General features: G+C 36.9%; 1 protein-coding gene across 1 annotated transcript in view; it reads left to right on the top strand.

Moving 5' to 3' along the window:
- syt16 (synaptotagmin XVI) overlaps positions 1 to 19,976 on the top strand; it is a 29,523-nt gene extending 9,547 nt beyond the window's left edge. The window contains exons 2-7 of the mRNA XM_084093095.1: positions 154 to 330; positions 7,281 to 7,493; positions 12,559 to 12,875; positions 13,804 to 14,244; positions 16,325 to 16,508; positions 18,229 to 19,976. Of these exons, the coding sequence (XP_083949221.1) occupies positions 154 to 330; positions 7,281 to 7,493; positions 12,559 to 12,875; positions 13,804 to 14,244; positions 16,325 to 16,508; positions 18,229 to 18,542 (1,646 nt within the window). The 3' untranslated portion in view covers positions 18,543 to 19,976. The remainder of the gene's footprint in view (positions 1 to 153; positions 331 to 7,280; positions 7,494 to 12,558; positions 12,876 to 13,803; positions 14,245 to 16,324; positions 16,509 to 18,228) is intronic.
- The last annotated feature ends 315 nt before the right edge of the window (positions 19,977 to 20,291 follow it).

Below are 20,291 nucleotides of genomic sequence, written 5' to 3'. Positions count from 1 at the left end.
GGATTGTAACATTGGTACATCAGGTCCCAAGAGGAAACAATTTAAATAAATGGGTAAATAAGAAAAGAAAATGTAAAAATGCATAAAGGTTTGATTTAGGGAATAGAATATATAATTCTGATCAGTGTATCTGTGTGTCTACTCCCTCACCAGTCACTCCTGAGGCGGTGGGCTTCCTGTCAGCTGTGGGCATCTTTGTCGTCTTGCTGGTCATACTCTTCCTCTTCATCAATAAGAAGCTTTGTTTCGCTCGTGTTGGAGGTCTGCCCTGTCTCGAGCAGTACAGCCGGCGCAAACGAAGAGACCGTGCTGGGATTCACCAAGGACTGGGTCAGTAATATTGTTCAGACAAACTTTTTTGCGGACTCTTTCGCTCTATTTTGTAAACGGTGAACTCAAACTCGCATATATCTGAGTGAAATGCTCAATGTGGGATGGTTGTGGTTTGCTATAGGTCGATCTCATGTGAGTTTAACAAAGTTTTATTGTTAAAATACTTTCTACTATCCCACATGAAAATAATAGTCTGGGGTGGGGATGTCTGTTTGATGGCCAATGGCAGACAGGCATGTTATCTGCATAATATATTCACTGAACCACGCACATCTCTGTGTGCTCTATGGGTTGTCCCTTTCTCCTGGAAAACATGTTATACATACAATTAAACTCTGCACCTTTTGGTCACACACACACACAAATGTTTGTTTAACTATATTAGTGAGGACATTGCATTGACTTCCATTGAGTTTATATCAGGTTAATGATATTTTCTATGTCCTAACCCAACCCCTGCCTTACCCCCAAACCTACCCATCACAGAAACATGTGCAAAACACTCGATTTAAATAAAAACAAGTTTTGACTGAATTATAAGCATTTTTAACCAGTAAAATGTCCTCACTAGTTGGTTGTTATATTTTATATGTAAGTATATTATGGTTCCATTTGGCCCTCACAAACCTGTACACACACACACACACACACACACATTACATGGTCAGTATATCAGCTGGGTGTTGGAGGAAGTTCTGCCGTGCTATTTCAAAAGCAGCTCCCTTAGTAAATATTCAGTCAGTCTGTCGTGCGCGGTGTCCCGAGTCTAGATAAACGAAGTGCGTTCAGGTGCCGCTGAACTGGTTTGACTGAAGGTTTGTTATAAGTAGAAAGTTGCTGAGGTGCAGGAGCTCTAAATGGAGTAATTGATTGTTTTTTTTGTTTTTTTGAGGAAGCCATTCTGGTAAGTGTTTGTACTATATATATATATAGTATATATATATATATATACTATAAGGGATGCACAATATATCACTTCCATATCAGTTATTGGCTCAAATTTGAGATTCTTTAAAAATATATTGGTATTTAATTGTGCATGCTAGTTTTCCATATTTTTTACATTTAAATTACCTTTGCCATCATCTAACTCTCACTCAAGGCTAAGCTGGTAACACTTTACTGTAAGATTTCATTTGTTAACTACGTTAGTTAAAATGAAGAAACTAAAAATGAAAAATACTTCTAAAGCATTTATTAAACTTAATGTTTATTTCAACATGTACTAATACATTATTATAATAATATGTTGTATCTGTTATTATTTAATAGACCTATTTAAACAAATGTATTGCTCATTGTAAGTTAATGTTAATTAATGCTAGTTAATGCATTAAATAATGTTAACTAATGAGATGTTATTGTAATTAACAGTGTTACTGTTAATCTTTTTAAAAAATGATTTCATAACACTGTTAAATGCAGTCTTTGGCAAATCTCAAAATGAAAATCCATTTTTGAAACTGTACATTATAATGTTGTGATGCCTTAATTAACTTGTTGCATTTAAAATAAAAGATTTTAGTTTTGTGTTTTTTTTATTTATTTTTATTTAGACAATAAGATAAAATCACCCAATTATTGGTTATTGGACATTAAAAAGTTTGGATTATTGGTTTCATCCAGAATTTTAATACCATTTAAAACCGTTTAAACAGTTTTATTTTAAAAGGTTTTCATCAGGTAGCTGAATGCAGTTAACTTTGAATGAAATTGTACATTTGATGTCTGTCTGCTGTGCATACACGCAAATGGTGATTGTTAGTTGCACTATAGCAGTAAACGTTCTCAAAGTGAATATGTTTTGTATTGATTTTGTTTTTAAAACAGTAACAACATGAGGGAATTCACTGGGTCTTCTGTGCATCTGAAAATAGGCCTACTTTTGAGCTGTTGTCGAAAGCGTTCAGATCATTGTGGAAAACACTTTGAAATCTGATGGAATGGCAGACATTCCTCAGGCAGATATCCCAGCGTTCTCTTCGTGGCTCGCTCAGATCTCAGACGCGTTCTCCAACGGCTTCCGCCGCCTCGGCCAAAGCCAGGCTGTTGACTCTGAGGTCTCAGTGAAAGATGAGAGTTCAGAAGTGGAGCAGAACTTGAGGCTAGTTCATGGATCTGGAGTGGAGGTGTCCTCCATGGTGTTGCGAGGTCAGGGCGACGGGTTTGAATATGCCCCCTCTATGGAGCGTCTGACTCCCATCAGCGAAGAGACCGATGAGCTGGAGAGCAGGAGGAGTCTGCAGGCGTCACGCTGCTCTGATGCTGGTAAGATGTGGGTTAACAGGTGTTCGAGTGAATTGGTCCGTCTTCTTGCTCCATTTTTTTGTTGAGTCTGCCGTCCGTTTTAGATTAGACATCACTTGTGGTTCTGTTGTTGTCACAAATGGGTGACATGCTTACTGTATAAGTTGTTGTTGCCACTGTTTTTGTTAATTTTAGTGTTATTTCGTTTTTTTAAATAGTTTTTCCTCCTTGCTACAGTAACTTTTGGCTTACTCAATCCATTATATTTAACATAAGAGCGGATGTGGCAATTTGTAACTTGAATGTACAAAGCTTCTGTTGTCATCTGGCTCCAGGTTTTTTAGCTGCACAAAACCAGTCCGTTATACTGCTTGATATTACAAATTGGTATTTATCATATATTATTCAAATGTATTATCGTAATCATCAAAACAGTGGTTTGTAGCACAAATAGTTTTACTGTTTACTGCACTATGTTACTGACTTAAATTTTTAAGTACAATCAACTTGGATGGCTTAGTCATTGCAACTTAAATTACATTAAACTGACTTAAAATAATGGGTTGAATCTTGTATAACATAAAAAAAGTTGAAAACTGCTTAACTTATTTTTTGATGAGTTAAAACAATGTAAAAACATATGTTGTCATAACTTATTGATCATATATTTTTTACAGTGTACCTCTAGTGGTAAAGTCACCATGAAATCAAAATGACTTTTATTTTATGGATTATTATCAATGATTTATTAGTGCACATCATTATTTTTATATAGCGTATAAATAGCGTACTTCCACGTTTCAAATTAAGTTAATTTTCTGTAAAGCTGCTTTTAAGTGTTCTTTCGTGAAACTGTACTATACAAATATAATTGATCGGAAATCAGCCAGGGCTCCAGTTCTCTGTTATATAACATTTAGCAATATTTTTTCATAATATCAGTTATGGGTTTAGCTTTAGCTTTAAGATATCTGTATTACTTTTATTTAGATTCATCATACTCATCATATTCATCGTTCATCATATTCATCATTCATTTTCTGTGAAATTCTGTTCCTTGGAAAGACACTATATACACAGACACTCAATTTAACACAGACTTCTGTGTGTGTGTTTGATCTTTCTGGATATTTAATATAGTCAGTAAACTGAGAACATCCTCTCAGAACAAACAGAGTCATTATATTTACACATAAATACACTGTACACACATATCAAATACGCACGTCATGTTCACTCCCTCACACACACACACAAATATTTAATCATAATCATACCTAGTCTAATCTATACAGAAACACCACTGGTTCATCTTGAACATTCTGAAAAATATCTTGTTTACATTTTTAAAAAAGTTAACCAGTAAATGTAGGAAAGTCATTTAATTTATCTTTAAGGGGTTGGATAGAAATATGTCAATGGGGCTGAGTTTTGGAAATTACTAGGAATAAAAAATGAAAGCAAGATGTGGGCGTGTTTGTCACCTATCAATAAACAGGTACATTTGCAGTTGTTACCATGTTATATTTTTTATTTTTTAAAGGTGGGGTATGTAATTCTCTTTTTTGGCCATTTTTTCAAAATCACTTAAAATCCTATTCCTAACCCACTTACAGCCACTGAGTTAGAAGCACTGAAATAAAAATTAAGCAATTTAATCATCTGTGGAACGGGCAGGACTCGAAAAACTCCAGCCAATCATTTCCAAGACCACCTAGAATCATTGGACAGTAAGTGCGTCAATCAAACGGTCGTACCATCCCCCCCTCCCCCCATCCATGTCCATGTTCTTTGAATGGGTGGAGTCAAAGGAAAGAAGGTAGGACCATTTGAGTTGTGTATTTTCAAAATCTGCCGGCCGTTTTGCAAATCACATACCCCACCTTTAACAATCGCTAGGCACATTTCTCAATACTTAGGTCACTTTTTCTTCAAACTGTTCCCCTAACTAACTATCAGCTTGGCACAGCAGTTCATTTTACATTTGAAATGCACTAAAACTTGATTTTGACTACCAAAACACTTCATACATGTCTTAAATCAACTCGTTCTGCCATAACATTAGCAAAGATTTCACCCAACAAACTCACTTTGTCACTCGTAAAAGAATGAGCTTAAAAACACAAACAACAGGCAGCAATATACATTTGCCTTTGTAATAAATAAAAAAAATTAACTGCAGTATACTGTATGTTACATAGTCTATGTTTACATTACAGTACAAAATTATTGTATTAGATGGTATTACAATTGAAAGTCTGTGGTTTTCAGCTACATCTAATTGTTTTAATAGTATTACATTTTTTAGATTCATAATATATTTAAATTAGGTATTACTGTAGAAATGTAGCAAATATCAGTCCTATTCAATTTTGTGTTTTGTTAGGTTTTGAACTTAAGTTCAATTTTGAAAAGAGCATGTAAATGTGCAAATTGGCCTGCAGTCTGATGCTAATGTACAGTAGATGAACTAGTAGCATCATATTCGTTTAAAAAAAAATCGGTACACATGGTTTTGCTTCACCAATATCCACTTTTAAATTGCAAACTGAAAACCTTTTCTTTTTTGGGGGGAAGAAATATGAAATGCTTTTAAATTCATATTTATTCTGTTCTTTATTGTTAATTCATATTTGTTTATAATACATTAACTTTATTTAAAAATGTTACAGATTTATTTATTAACATTAATCACTGGAATGTAGCAGTTTAGTACATGTTTTACTGAATCAGAGAGGTATTTATATAGTTTCATATAAAAAGCCCGTCAGTTGAAATCTACAAGGACGTTTGTTTCAAAGGGCTCTTTGCAGCAGTTATTTCTGAGCTCCTCTGTTTGGAACTACACAGATACAGAAGGTATAATTTATGTTGTACGGAATGTACATTAAGGAAAACACTTCAGCATGAGGGAACCATGGCAACCTTCTATGCTGCTCCTTGGCCTAATTTGATGTGTGTGTGTGTGTGTGAGTGAAGGATGTGGTGAAATGCTGTGATATGAATGGATGTGGAACTATGATGGGTGAGAGAGAGAAAAAAAGAGAATCAAAGAGACTAATTGGCCACTCTCGTGTGATTAGGTGCATATGGTAGACGTGCTTGTCTACACACTCAATTCAGTTTCAATAGAATGGAATAGAATAGAAAAATAGTTATTGTGGTCAAAGTTTCCTGTATCAAAGTTTTTTTTGTTTTTTCCTGAGTTGTTTTTAATGGTGCTTGCTAAGGCATCACTAGCCTACCATTCAAAAGTTTGTGATCACGATATTGTTTTTGGAAAGATATTAACACTTTTATTTGGCAAGGATGCATTAATTTGATCAAAAACTGTAAAAATTATTTTTAGTGTAACAAAATATTCTGTTTAAATAAATGATGTTCTTTGGCATTTTCTTTTCATCATGTAATTCTGAAAAAGTTTACACAAAAATATTAAGCAGCATAACTGTATAATAATAATAAATGTTTCTTGAGCAGCAAATCAGCATATTAGACTGATCTCTGAAGGATCATGTGACACTGAAGACTGGAGTAATGATGCTGAATATTCAGCGTTGATCACAGGAATAACTTACATTTTGAAAAACATTAAAACAAAAAACAGTTATTTTATATTATAATATTTCACATTATTACTGTTTTACTGTATTTTTGATTAAATAAATGCAGCCTTGGTGAGCATAAGAGACTCATCAAAACGACCCCAAAATGTGGTGGTGGTGGTTAAAGATTGTGCTTAGAAGAGGTTTACTTTTGGTTCTCTAAGCAATCAAACTATTGATTTTCTCCAAAAAACAAACAAACCATAGACTTGCATTGAACAAGGGACTGGAGCCATTTCTAGGGATCAGAATGTCTTATCTTAATGATGAACTCTTGTGACTTGGGCTGCTTAGCAACAACCTGGGCTGTGTTTAAGTCTAATTTTTTATGCCCTGTCCTCACTAACTTCCTTCCGTCTCACTCACTCGGATGTACGTCATTGCTAACTTTGCACGAGTGCCCACTACTGGCAGAGCCCTTGTAATGTGTTTAAATGGAACGCCCTAAGCCCTTGATCACTTGGAATCTGCTGTTGATTTATTATTTACAGTTTTTTCCCTTATGGATTTGTTTTACGCACCATTCTATAGGCCTGTATGTATTCTTGGGCTGTTGGAGAAAATATAAAAAAATCACACAAACGAATACAATAAACTGTAACCGTTAGCTTAAAGGAATAGTTCACTTCAAAATGAACTTTCTGTCATAATTTCCTCATCCTCAAGTTGTTTCAAACCTGTATGAATTTCTTTCCTCGGCTGAACACAAAATAAGATATTTTGAAGAATGTCGGTAACCAGACAGTTTTTGGACCCCATTGACTTCCATAGTATTTATTTCCTACTATGGAAGTCAATGGGGTCCATCAACTGTTTGGTTACCGACATTCTTCAAAATATCTTCCTTTGCGTTCAGCAGAAGAAATAACCTTTCCTAGCCCAGCCCTAGAATCCACCTAGTATAGCAATGGCACAGTAATGACACAGAACACCTTACCAACCACATAGAATTACCTTGGAATTATGGCTGCAAATTCTGCCTGTAGCTAAACTGGAAGGTCATACGTTTTATCTGCATTGATCTTTGTCTAATTTTTTGTCTTTTTTTTGTTTCTTTGTTTGTCCTTCTGTCCCCGTCCATGTGTGTGTTTGCAGTGAATAGTTACGGCGATGACGATGATGTTTCCAGTTTATCAGACAGCGATGATGAGTTAGCAAAGCAGTTTGAGATCTCCGTTTCCCGCTCACAAAGCTTCCGTTCAGGGGTCACGGAGCTCAACACCCAGAGCGCACCAGGGCCACATCACAAATTTAAACGTCTGCTGTCTGACCAGGAAGAAGGAAGCACAGAGCTGTCTGACTATGAAGGTACGTACCTACATTCTCTTGTTTGCTCATAAATGTATATATAAGCCACAAGCGGCAATCACTGGTGTCCAAGCACTAATGGCCCATGTGGATGATTAGTGATCTAATTGAAATGTATAATATAATCCATTTGGTCCATCTTGAATCTTCACTGAAAGTTAGGGTTTGATCATAATGCACTATATTGCCAAAAGTATTGGGACACCCCTCCAAATCATTGAATTCAGGTGTTTCAATCACTTCCATGGCCACAGTTGTGTAAAATCAAGCACATAGGCATGCAGACGCTTCTGCAAACATTTGTAAAAGAATGGGTCGCTCTCAGGAGCTCAGTGAATTCAAGAGTGGTACTGTGATAGGTTGCCATTATTATAACAAAGTGGAAACAATTGGGGACAACAGCAACTCAGCCATGAAGTGGTAGGCCACGTAAAACCACAGAGCGGGGTCAGCGCATGCTGAGGCACACAGTGCGAAGAAGTCGCCAACTTTCTGCTGTGTCAATAGCTACAGACCTCCAAACTTCGTGTGGCCTTCAGATTAGCTCAAGAACAGTGCTAGAGAGCTTCAGGAATGGGTTTCCATGGCCGAGCCGCTGCATCCAAGCCTTACATCCCCAAGTGCAATGCAAAGAGTCGGATGCAGTGGTGTAAAACACGCCACCACTGGAGTCTAGAGCAGTTGAGACATGTTCTCTGGAGTGACGAATCACACTTCTCTGGCAATCCGATGGACGAGTCTGGGTTTGGTGGTTGCCAGGAGAACGGTGTTTGCCTGACTGCATTGTGCCAAGTGTAAAGTTTGGTGGAGGAGGGATTATGGTGTGGGGTTGTTTTTCTGGGGTTCTTAGTTTCAGTGAAAGTAACTCTTAATGCTTCAGCACACCAAGACATTTTGGACAATTTCATACTCCCAACTTTGTGGGAACAGTTTGGGAATGGCCCCTTCCTGTTCCAACATGACTGTGCACCAGTGCACAAAGCAAGGTCCATAAAGACATGGATGAGCGAGTTTGGTGTGGAGGAACTTGACTGGCCTGAACAGAGTCCTGACCTCAACCCGACAGAACACCTTTGGGATGAATTAGAGCGGAGACTGCGAGCCAGGCCTTCTTGTCCAACATCAGTGCCTGACCTCACAAATGTGCTTCTAGAAGAATGGTCAAAAATTCCCATAAACACACTCCTAAACCTTGTGGAAAGCCTTCTCATAAGAGTTGAAGCTGTTAAAGGATGGGCCAACTCCATATTAAACCCTACGGATTAAGAATGGGATGTCATTAAAGTTCATGTGCATGTAAAGGCAGACGTCCCAAAACTTTTGGCAATAATAGTGTATATGTGGTGTACTGTATGTGTGGACTCATATTCAACATTTAAAATTAGGTATGCAAAATTAGCATGTCATAGGATGCCACAGGACAATTTCAAATAAATGAGAAGATACCATTACAGCTAAAACCCTTATTTATCTTTAATTTTTATAATTTATTTATATGTGTTTGCCTGCCTCCTAACCTTATGCTTTAACCTAAGTGTTTGTTTTATTATTCATATCACAACAATAAATGTATTTATTGAAATGTTATAATATATAATCGTGAAAAAGACATAATTAAATTAAAAGGACAGCATTAAATTTTACTGTCAGTGTACCATTGTTATGCAAATTAACTAGATCAATGCATATTCAAAGGGATGGAAACTGATAGAAAAAGATTAGGCTTAAAATGTTGAAATGGCTGATAGTTTAGAATTTGCTGTTAGCTTCCCAAGCATCATAAATTCATAAAACTAAGCATGTTTGCTCAGAATGAAATGTTGTCGTAAAAAGTTGAAGTACTAAAATTACTAAAGCTAAGACTGAAATAAAAATTTACAAAATCGATAAAACATTACAAAAGCACATAACAAAATGATTAAAATTTGAACTAAAATTCAAATGAAAACTGAAAATATAAAATATTTTTTTATATATATTAAAAAATTCTATTAATCAAAATATGAATAAATACTATAATAGTGTATAAATAATACTAAAGTAACACTGTGGTAAACCAAAATTATTTTTCCAATTGAACAGAAATGTATAGTGTCACTGTGCTGACCAGTGGTTTGTGGAATAAAGCTAACCTATGTTTCAGAAGGTGATACAAACCCAAACCCTCTTACAGATATTTATAAATGTGACTCTTGTCACATCACTGTTAATCTCCCTAATGCTCAGTCAACATCTCTAATCTCTGACTGACTGTACGTTATAATGTGACATATCACAACTAAAACAGCTTCCAGTCGGCTGTTTGTGTCTATTGAATTCTTGCTGTATGGAGCTTTATTTCTCGGAATGGTCATCACAGAATCAGTTGCTATGGAAAAGCGTCTTTCCGGTTGGCATGGTAACAAAGCGAATGGACCCGTCTGCAGTTAATTGTTCGCTGCTGTGGAGTAGAACAGTTTGTACCCTGAAACAGATTCCATTCAGTGAAATCACGTAGGACAAGCACTTAAAGCCGTAAATTACCATCATTATCATCTGCTCCGGGGAGTCTGATTGGTCAAATGAGCTTGTCCTGCAATTATGATGACTGTCAGAGTGTCAATAAAATTTCATTTGCTAAACGTTCAGGGAAGTGTGTGTGTGTGTGTGTGTGTGTGTGTGTGTGTGTGTGACGGAGCTGTTAATTGTGTCATTAGCTCTCTATCAAAAGTCTATTGCTAAATTGTTTCTGCTAAATATAGCCCTCCATTTATTGGACTCACCCAGTGGAATTAAAATGTACAAATGAGGTCTTATCAATATCTCAGTTGTTTGACAGGAATGAGATTAAATGGAGACTTTTGCTTCTTAAAATTTTCTCCTGACTTCAGAAATGGGAACTTCCCTTGGAGTTTCAGCAAAGGTCTCAAAGATGTCTCAAACTGCTCAGATTCACCAAGACACCAGAGTCTGCAATCAAAAGTCTTGCAGTTTGAAAATTAAATAATTTAAAAAATACAATTTTAAGTTCTCCTATGACTAAATTACCTGGACTACCTACATTATTTGTATTTTTATTTATGACAAGGAATTTTAGGGGAAGCATCTGAGATAAAACACAGTTTTGGTAACACTTTGTCAGGGATATATTCTGTTTTGTTCAGTTTCTGTTTGGCTGTTTTCCTTTGACCCAGTTTTCCCATGCGTTTCATTGATTCTTCCTATTCACTTGTCCCTCGTTAATGATCTTGTTAGCTCCTTTGTTTGCCCTTGTACTTAAGCCCTCAGTTCCTTTCAGTTCTTTGTCCTGGATTGTTTAGACTCCCATGTTTAACATCAGTGTGGATGTGGTTGTGTTTCTTCTGTTTATTGTGTTGGTTATCAGATTAAAGGGGTGGTATAATGCCCTTTTCACAAGATGTAAAATAAGTCTCTGGTGTCCCCAGAGTGTGTATGTGAAGTTTTAGCTCAAAATACCCCACAGATATTTTTATATAGCATGTTAAAGTTGTCACTTTTTGCGGGTGAGCAAAAACACACCGTTTTGTTTCTGTTCCATTAAATGCAAATGAGCTGCTGCTCCCGGCACAGAGGGCGGAGCTTCAACAGCTTGTGTCATTTTACCTCACACAGACATGCACTGAAAATTTCAAAACTTTTTCAAAGCCTTTTATGTTCAAACCGGAGTCAGATGATGTCAACGGAGTAAATGATGGAGAGACTCAAGAAGAAGTGACAACATGTAGAAGCAATAGGACATTTCTGAATGATTAGTTGATGAATTTATGTAGGCTAGCTGATGTGTAGTTATCTTCTAGTCATTGATTAGCATATTCTGTCTTAATAATCTATAAATCGTGTTCAGGGGGCGGGGTTTATGAAAATTCTAGGGTTGGTGATGTCACTAACCCAGGAGGAATGTCATGTAGTCCCTACCAGCCGTTTGTTGTAGTCCTTAAAAAGCAATTTCTTTAAAAGCAAATATCTCCCTTTGCTTTGAAATTGAGCATTGTAACTTTGCAGATGTTGTTTATGCTCAAACAGCAACATTACACACTAACTTAAGTTAGAAAAGTGAAATCATAATCAACAACCCCTTTAAAAGACGTTCAGAGTATCTCCTTCATTGTGCGTTTTTTCTATTTAACTATTCACTGTGACACGCTTTACTATAAGGTTCCATTTGTTAACATTAGTTAACTACATTAGTTAAGATGAACTAACAATAAAAAGTACTTATAAAGCATTTAGCAATTGTGATTCATATTAATTTCAACATTTACTAATACATTATTCATGTTAATATTATTTAATGGACCTGAGCTTATTATGAACTAACAATGAACAGTTGTATTTTTATTAATTATTGTTAACGAAGATTAATAAATTCTGTAGCATATGTATTGCTCATTTTTAGATAATGTTAATTAAAGGGATAGTTCACCCAAAAATGAAAATTCTGTCATAATTTACTCACCCTCATGTCGTTCCAAACCTCTACGTGTTTCTTTCTCTGTTGAACACAAAATATATTTTATGAAGAATGTTAGTAGTAGCCATTGACTTCCATAATCCATAGTATAGAAAAAAGAACTATGGCAGTCAATGGCTACCAGGTTTGTATGGAAGCTTGTTTCTGCCACGGAATAAATAAATGTAAAAAAAAATTGCGACTTTTTTTCACAATTGTGAGTTTACATCTCGCAATTCTGACCTTTTGCAATTGCAAGTTGTAATGTCAGAATTGTGTGATATAAAGTCACAATTGCAAGTTATAAAGGGGAAAAAAACACGTAATTGCGACTTTTATATCACGCAATTCTGACTTTATAACTCGCAATTGCGAGAAAAAAAGTCAGAATTGACTGTTTTATTTTTTATTCTGTGGCAGAAACAAGCATCCATAGATTTGGAACAACATGAGGGTGAGTAAATGATGACAACATTTATATTTTTGGGTGAACTATCCCTTTAATGCATTCACTAACAGTAACTAATGGGACCTTATTATAAAGTGTTAGCCGACAACACATTAGTTTAGGCATATGAAATAATTATGTCTCGTTCTTTCTCCCTCTCCATGTAGAAGCTGAGAGAAACAGTGTGCAGAGTTTTCAAGATCCCCTCTCATCCAGGCGACGCTTTGGGTCTGAGCCGAGAGACCCCTTATCGCAGAGCCCTCTTCCTGAGAGCCGAACTCCCACAGACCCCCTCTCTCTGATGGCGGAGCAGATTTCTGTGGGCTCCCAGGACACAGGGGACGGTCTGGAGGATCTACCCAGGTATGAGGGCAGTCGCCCGGGCAGCATGGGGCGGCAAACCCCACAAAGGAGCCTGGCAGTTGACAACCATGGCTATGACAACAGTGGGGCTACGGATAGTTTCCCTACATGGAGCCCTGAGGTGTGTGTGCTTATACTTTTTATACTTCCTAGCTACATACACTGCCGGTCAGTCCAATGTTTTTTTGTTTTTTTTAAAGTAATTAATACTTTTATTCAGCAAGGATCTATTAAATTGATCAAAAGAGACATTTGTATTTGTTTCAAAGATTTCTATTTTAAATAAATGCTGGGGTTTTTTTTTTTTACTTTCTATTTATCAAAGAATCCTGAAAAAATGCATCACGGTTTCCACAAAAATATTGAGCTGTTAAACTGTTTTCAACATTGATAATAATAATAAATGTTTCTTGAGCAGCAAATCAGCATATTAGACTGATTTCTGAAGGATCATGTGACACTGAAGACTGGAGAAATAGTGCTGAAAATTCAGCTTTACCCTCACAGGGATAAATTACATTACGGAATTAAATATATTAAAATAGAAAAAAATTGTTATTTTAAATTGTAATAATATTTCACAATATTATGTTTTTTACTGTATTTGTACTGTACTGTTTTTTACTGTATACTGTACTGTATTTTACTGTAAATGTTGTCTTTCAAAAACGAAACAAAATCTTACCAGCCCCAAACTTTTAAACATTTGAAATATAAGAGATTTAGATTTATACATAATTTAATGTCTATGTTTTAACTTTTCCATTTATAATTAGATCCTCTAAATCTCTCCACAGAGATCTTCACAGTTATGAGAACTAAACTCTAATGAATATTCATGAGTCATCTGCTCCATAGCTCTCATAGCCATTGCTAATGGAAACACCTCGTGTTCGTGTATAAGGTTTTCACAGTAAAATCTTTCTCACTTGGTTAAGAGAGGTGTAAGAGGTGGGAGGTTGTGTTTGATGTGTGTGAGTGTGTGTTTAGATCTGTTTGTTTATATATGCATTGAGTATGTGTGTGTGTGTTTTTCCACTCTCTAACAGCATGAACAATCTCCGTCCCACCCTTTGAGCTCTTCTCCTCGTGGACACATCTCAATATGTGGTGACCTCATAATTGCCCTGGACTACCGGGCTGAAACCCACAGACTCCTGGTCACCGTGATTTTGGCCCAAGACATTCCAGACAAGGCTCGGAGTGGCATGGACTCCTGGCAGGTGCACGTGGTGCTGTTACCTGGGAAACGGCAGAGGCACAAGACGGCCGTGCAGAAAGGCTCCTTGCCCAGGTTCGAGGAGACTTTCCGGTTTTCGCATCTAGAGCCAGGGGATTTGGGTTCCTCTGCGCTGCGGTTCCGCCTGTACGCGCTGGGGAAGATGAACAGGGAGAGGATGATGGGAGAGGCCATGTACAGACTGAGCAGGCTGCAACACACAGGCAGGTTCGAGATCACGCTGCTGCTGGAGCCACGCTGTAATCTCAAGGTGTGTAAAATGCTATGATAATACTCTCTTTTTTTCTTTTTTTAAACTGGTGTGGTTGGGCCAGTTTAGTTAAGTTTTTTATTTTTTTGCCCCACCACAATTTTATATGTATTAAATACAGATACTATTTGTATTTTTTAAATATGTATTTATATGAAATGTTAGGTCAACCGTAAAAAATAAATAAATCTATCTTTCTATCCATCTATCTATCGCCCGTCAGTCCATCAATCCGTCAATCAATCAATCCGTAAATCTATCAGTCAATCCATCAATCCGTTAATCTGTCCATCCATCCATCCATCCATCCATCCTAAATAAATTCATCAAACTAGATTACATTATGTTGGTGCATACAAAATGGTATAGTCGCTTTGGTACATTTCTCAAACAACATTTGCAACAACATTTAGTACATTTGCAAACCATTTGCAAATTCATGCAAACATGCACCACACAATGGATTACCTGCAAAAGCCTGTAACTTTTTAAAAATCATTAGTTCATCTCTCAAAAGTATTTATCAATGACCATATCAGTGCCATCAGAATGACAAGTCCTTGTGTCATTGTTCACAAACAAGATAGTCAAAATGCTTAGTCATGGTGTCAATATAACAGTGTACTCTGACAGTATTTCTTGATGTAAACTATGGGCAAATTAATTGTAATTTGTAAATATATTAATTAGGGCTGGGCGATAGATCGCATGACATTGTTATGCGCATCTCGTCAGTAAAGCCGGTTCCTTGATTAGTAGTAAATCGCCATCACCTGCTTTCAGATGGAGCGGCATTTACTACACAGAGCCGTAGTTCACTGACAAGCTGAGCCATATCGCATTAATTATCGCAGATACGTCCGGCAACACATAGATGGCGGCAACACATTCCATAAAAGTTGTGACAGACAAAATAAAAGTGAAAATATTCCAAGTTAAACTGTCCACAATAAGCAGGAGGACTGGTAATAGGTGAGGGTATCGTGATTGGGTATAAAAGGAGCATCTCAGTCTTTGCAAGCAAAGATAGGTCATCATATTGTGCCAAATTTCAGGAGAGAATTCTTGAACAATTCAAGATTACAAAGTATTTATATTTCAAGGAGAAAGCAATACATCAATTTTATGTAATGATGCCAGTTCTCTGGCCCTGAGCTCATTTCAGATTATCCAAAAAAACACAGTGGAAATGTGTGCTGTGGTCAGATGAGTCCACATTTCATCTTGTTTTTGGAGAAACCAGACATTGAGTTCTCAGTCTTAAAGATGAAAGGGACCATCCAGACTTTCATTAGCAGAAGGTGCAAAATCAAACATCTGTCATGGTATGGGGTTCATCAGTGCAAACGGCATGGGTGACTTGCATACGTGTGAAGGTACCACTGATGTGGAGGTGGATGTTGGGATTGTACAGAGACATATACTGCCATCAAGATGACATCTTTCCTGGGAAGCAAGACAGTGCCAGGCCTCATTCTGCATAATGCTACAACAGTGTGGTTTCATAGACACTCTACACCTCCAGTCCAGATCTGTCTCTAATTGAAAATGTACGGCCCATCATGAAAAGAAGAATCAGACAACGACGACCACAGACTGTTGAGCAGCTGTCTTGCATCTGGCGAGATTGGGCAAAAATTCCACTTGCAAAACTGCAACAATTAGTATCCTCAACTCCCACATGATTAAAAAGTGTAATTATAAGGAAAGGTGATGTGACACAGTGGTAAACATGCCTCTGTCCCAACTTTTTTGGAGTGTGTTGCAGCCAAACAAAATCAAAATACAATTAACATGGTCAGTGAAAAACATTGAAAATCTTTTCTTTGTACTTTTGTCAGTAAATAAAAGGCTAAAGAGAATGAACAAATCACAAATACTTGATTTTTATTGCATTTTACCAAATGTCCTAACTTTTCTCGAAATGGGGTTGTACATTAACGGCCAAAAGTGTCCGGAGAGGATATTTGCACAATTTTACAGTGTCTTCATGTGTTGAAAAACTATGTTTAACTACACTTTACGTAGAAATACCAACGAATCAGGTCACATTGGCATCTCTCCATCTCCCTGCCCGCAGACAATAGACTCCCAGGCGTCTTTCAGCGCACAGAGTGACAGTGCTTCCTCCAGTCAGTCTGTGTCTCACGGTGGAAATCCAGAACTACTGCTGGGTTTATCGTATAACGCCACCACAGGACGCCTGTCTGTGGAGATCATTAAAGGCAGCCACTTCCGAAACTTCGCACTCAACAGACCTCCAGGTAAACACACCGTCCCACTCACACTAACAGGCTCAGAAACACATTCACAGGCATCATTAAACCATCAGGAGTGACTCTTGGGCAAATAACCTTTTGTAAAGCCGTCTGATATTGATTCAGAGTAAATGTACTGCAATAAATCCTTTCTAAACGAACGAGCTGCTAGAACACACATTTGTACATGCACATTTTGAATGCGTCATCCTCACACGTGTTGTGGGTCAAACATCAGGCTTTTAGAGTTCATGTTGTTTGTATGAATCTTAATCGCCTTACAGTCACATCTCGCAATGATGCTCCTGGGTGAATAGAGTTACATGACATTTAATCGATCACAGAGCCCCAGATCTTTTCACACACCTCTCGCATCAAGTCGACGAGTTACCACCGGAGAAAACCACACAAACATACACAGACAGACACATACTGTTCTCTGTTATCATGCTGAGTCACAGTTTTGTGTTAGTGATCATCCTAAAGGCCAATTCACACCACACAGACAAACACCAACAAACAAGTTGGCAGTTGGATTTAAAATTGAACGAAAAATAACTGTCATGTTCACACCGCCCCAACAGACACCAACAAACACTGATTGAACATGGTCAGTCAGTTGAAAACAAGCGCCAACAGGGGTAACACACTGATCTGACATAACACAACAAAACGTGTTTATTGGTGTTTGTCTGTGTGGTGTGAATTGGCCTTAAGCCAAGGGTCAAAATAAAACAATATTTGTTACTGTACCAACCTATTCTACCATAGTCTGTTAAGAAGTCTCTTATCTTTACCTAACCCGAATTTATTTGATTAAAAATACAATAAAAACAGTAATGTTGAAATATTATTACAATTACAAAAAAAAAACTTTTATATTTTAATATTAAAATGTATTTCTGTGATGGCCATTACTTCAGTATTCAGTGTCACATGATCCCAGTGTTGGGGAAAGTTACTTTTAAAAGTAATGCATTACAATATTGCGTTACTCCCTTACTATACTAATACTAAATCTGTTTTTTGTGCAAGTGAGATGAGTAAATGCATGGTCACATTTAGTGTAGACACTGTGCACACAACCCCTCTGCACCTAATCCCGATTTCTCTCAACATGGGGACAGAAGAGGTGCCAGTCTATAAATGGGAAAACTTGCGTTACTTATTTGAAAAAGTAACTCAGATATAATTTTAAAGTAATGCATTACTTTATTAGTTACTTGAAAAAAGTAATCTGATTACATGATCCTTCAGAAATCATTCTATTTGCTGATTTAATGCTCAAGTAACATTTTTTATTATTATCTATGTTGAAAACAGTTGTGCTGCTTAATATTTTTGTGGAAACCGTGATTTCAGGAACATATGATGAATAGAAAGTAAAAAAAAAAAAAAAAAACTAACATAAATGTCACTTTTGACTAAATTTATTGTGTCCCTTCTGAAGAAAAAAAAAAGAAAAAACGTATGGTCCCAAACTTTTGAATGGTAGTATAAATTAATTATTAAAACCCCACAATTACATAGACATAAATAGACATAAAGCTTTTAATGTCCAAAATAACACAACTTACAGATAATTGCTATCTAATAACAAAAATTTCGATCATTGGGGCTCAAAACTGTTTAGATGGAATAAATCACACAAAGGTTGATGTAGAAATGCTTTTTTTTTAAACATATTCATTCAGTAGAGATTTAGTGACCTGTCTTTCTCTTTCAGATACGTTTGGTAAGCTCACTCTGTTGAACTCTATGGGACAGGAGATATCCCGCTGTAAGACATCCATCCGTCGCAGTCAGCCGAATCCGGTCTTCAAGGAGACGTTTGTCTTCCAGGTGGCGCTGTTCCAACTGTCCGACGTCACATTAATGGTCTCCATTTACAATCGGCGGAATATGAAACGCAAGGAGATGATTGGCTGGGTGGCTCTGGGCCAGAACAGCAGCGGCGAGGAGGAACTTCTTCACTGGCAGGACATGAAGGAGAGCGGAAACCAACAGGTCTGCCGCTGGCACACACTACTGGATGCTTAGAGGAGAGAGACAGAAATGTAATCACTCTTATTTCAGCTGGAAATTCCTTTGGGAAGGAGGAGACAGCCAAGGCCAAAAAACCCCCACAAAAAACGGGAATGAACAAACAGCTTTTAATAGTATCAAACAAAGATAAGGCATGTAATTCTGAATATCTTGGAAACACAAAGAAACACCCACGCCACACCACTCTTCTTCTCCCTGAGAGCACTTTATACAGCCTTTTATCTGGTAACCAGGAAATGACATCACAGTATATACAGACTACTCTCTTTAACCCCAACAGCAACCAATCAAAACGCATTATTGCCCGAGCCACAGGGATTGTCACCTAGTGATTTAATGAATGGAGGATTGATTTGAAATGATTAAATGCCTCAAGTTCAGACCCACACCAGAACACAGTTGGTGGTTATTGGCGAGGTTTTGAAAGCCCAAATGAGTGGAAAACTGCACTTTCATTCATGCTCTCCAACTGATGACACTGAAGCTGTTTGTTTTTATTACATTTTACATAAAAATATGCTATCATTTATAGTTCTGGACAGTGTTCCAGAATAAGCAATATCACCAAATGACTTAACTATGCTTAAAGCATAGTTCACCCAAAAATGAAATTTCTGTCATTATTTACTCACCCTCACGATGTTCCAAACTTTATATCATTCTTCTGTGGAACACAAAAGTTGCATTTTTTTTTAAACTCTTTTCATTAATGGAAGTGAATGAGGACTGGTGTGGTCAGGCTTCAAAAAGACTACATCCGACTTTGATCTACTCTTTATGTTTATGCGCGAATATGATCAGCAAATGAATCCTTTCACTCAATCTGCTTCATTTGATTCATTTGAATCAACTGGTCTGGTTTTCGGATTCATCTGACTCAATGACTAAATGATCTGATCACAAATGCTTAACAGACCACTGTGGATTATCACTGAATAGATTTCAGCCTGTTCCTCACACAAAGTTATTGTTTGGTTTGAGAAGAGCTGGAGTGCCCAAGTCACATGGACTATTTTTATGATGCTTGTGAATCCGTTTTGAAGCTTGAAAGCTCCGATCCCCATTCATTGTAATTGCATGAAAAGAGACCAATCCTACTTACCAAAAATAGTCTTATGCATGTCCAAGAAAATCTTTTTCTGACAATCCAAACACTGTCCTCATGACATTAAAACCCAAACTCTTTTTTAATGCATGTCTGTAATGCTTTATGCATATATAAAGTGCCTGATCTTGTCAAACTTATATGGAGTTTTCATTTATAGCCAGTGATATTGGAGATTAGCATGGACAACTCTGAAACATTACAGATGCATGGACCTCTGTGTTTTAAAAATCAATAGTGCCTGTTTTGCATGCGTTCATAGTCTTTTTGAAGATAAATGCATATATTTTTGTCCATCATTAAAGACATATCCCTAAGACATGACTTTTCTGGCATTTCTGTTTTATTTCGTTATGATTTAGAATGGTAATAAATCTTTATTCGTGTAACACTATGCATTGATCTTAGTGTATCACAGCTGCAAAAATAGGTGATACTGGCGGAGAAAAATGTATAATTGACTGTAACCAACCATATGATCTCTCATCTGGTAATCGGGCTGTCTGATTCTGATGGAAAGGGTGTATGAAACTGGGAAGAGAGTGTTTTATATATTTTTGTGCTGTCAGCTGATTAAAAAAAATGTACTACACACCTAATCGCACCTAAAATTAAAGTTTTTCATATATTTTTATATT

The sequence above is a fragment of the Abramis brama genome, assembly GCF_963993115.1.
Source record: "Abramis brama genome assembly, chromosome: 19".
Classification (NCBI taxonomy): Eukaryota; Metazoa; Chordata; class Actinopteri; order Cypriniformes; family Leuciscidae; genus Abramis; species Abramis brama.
Note: the sequence above shows the minus strand (reverse complement) of the source record. Positions and strands in the feature narration are given on the sequence as shown.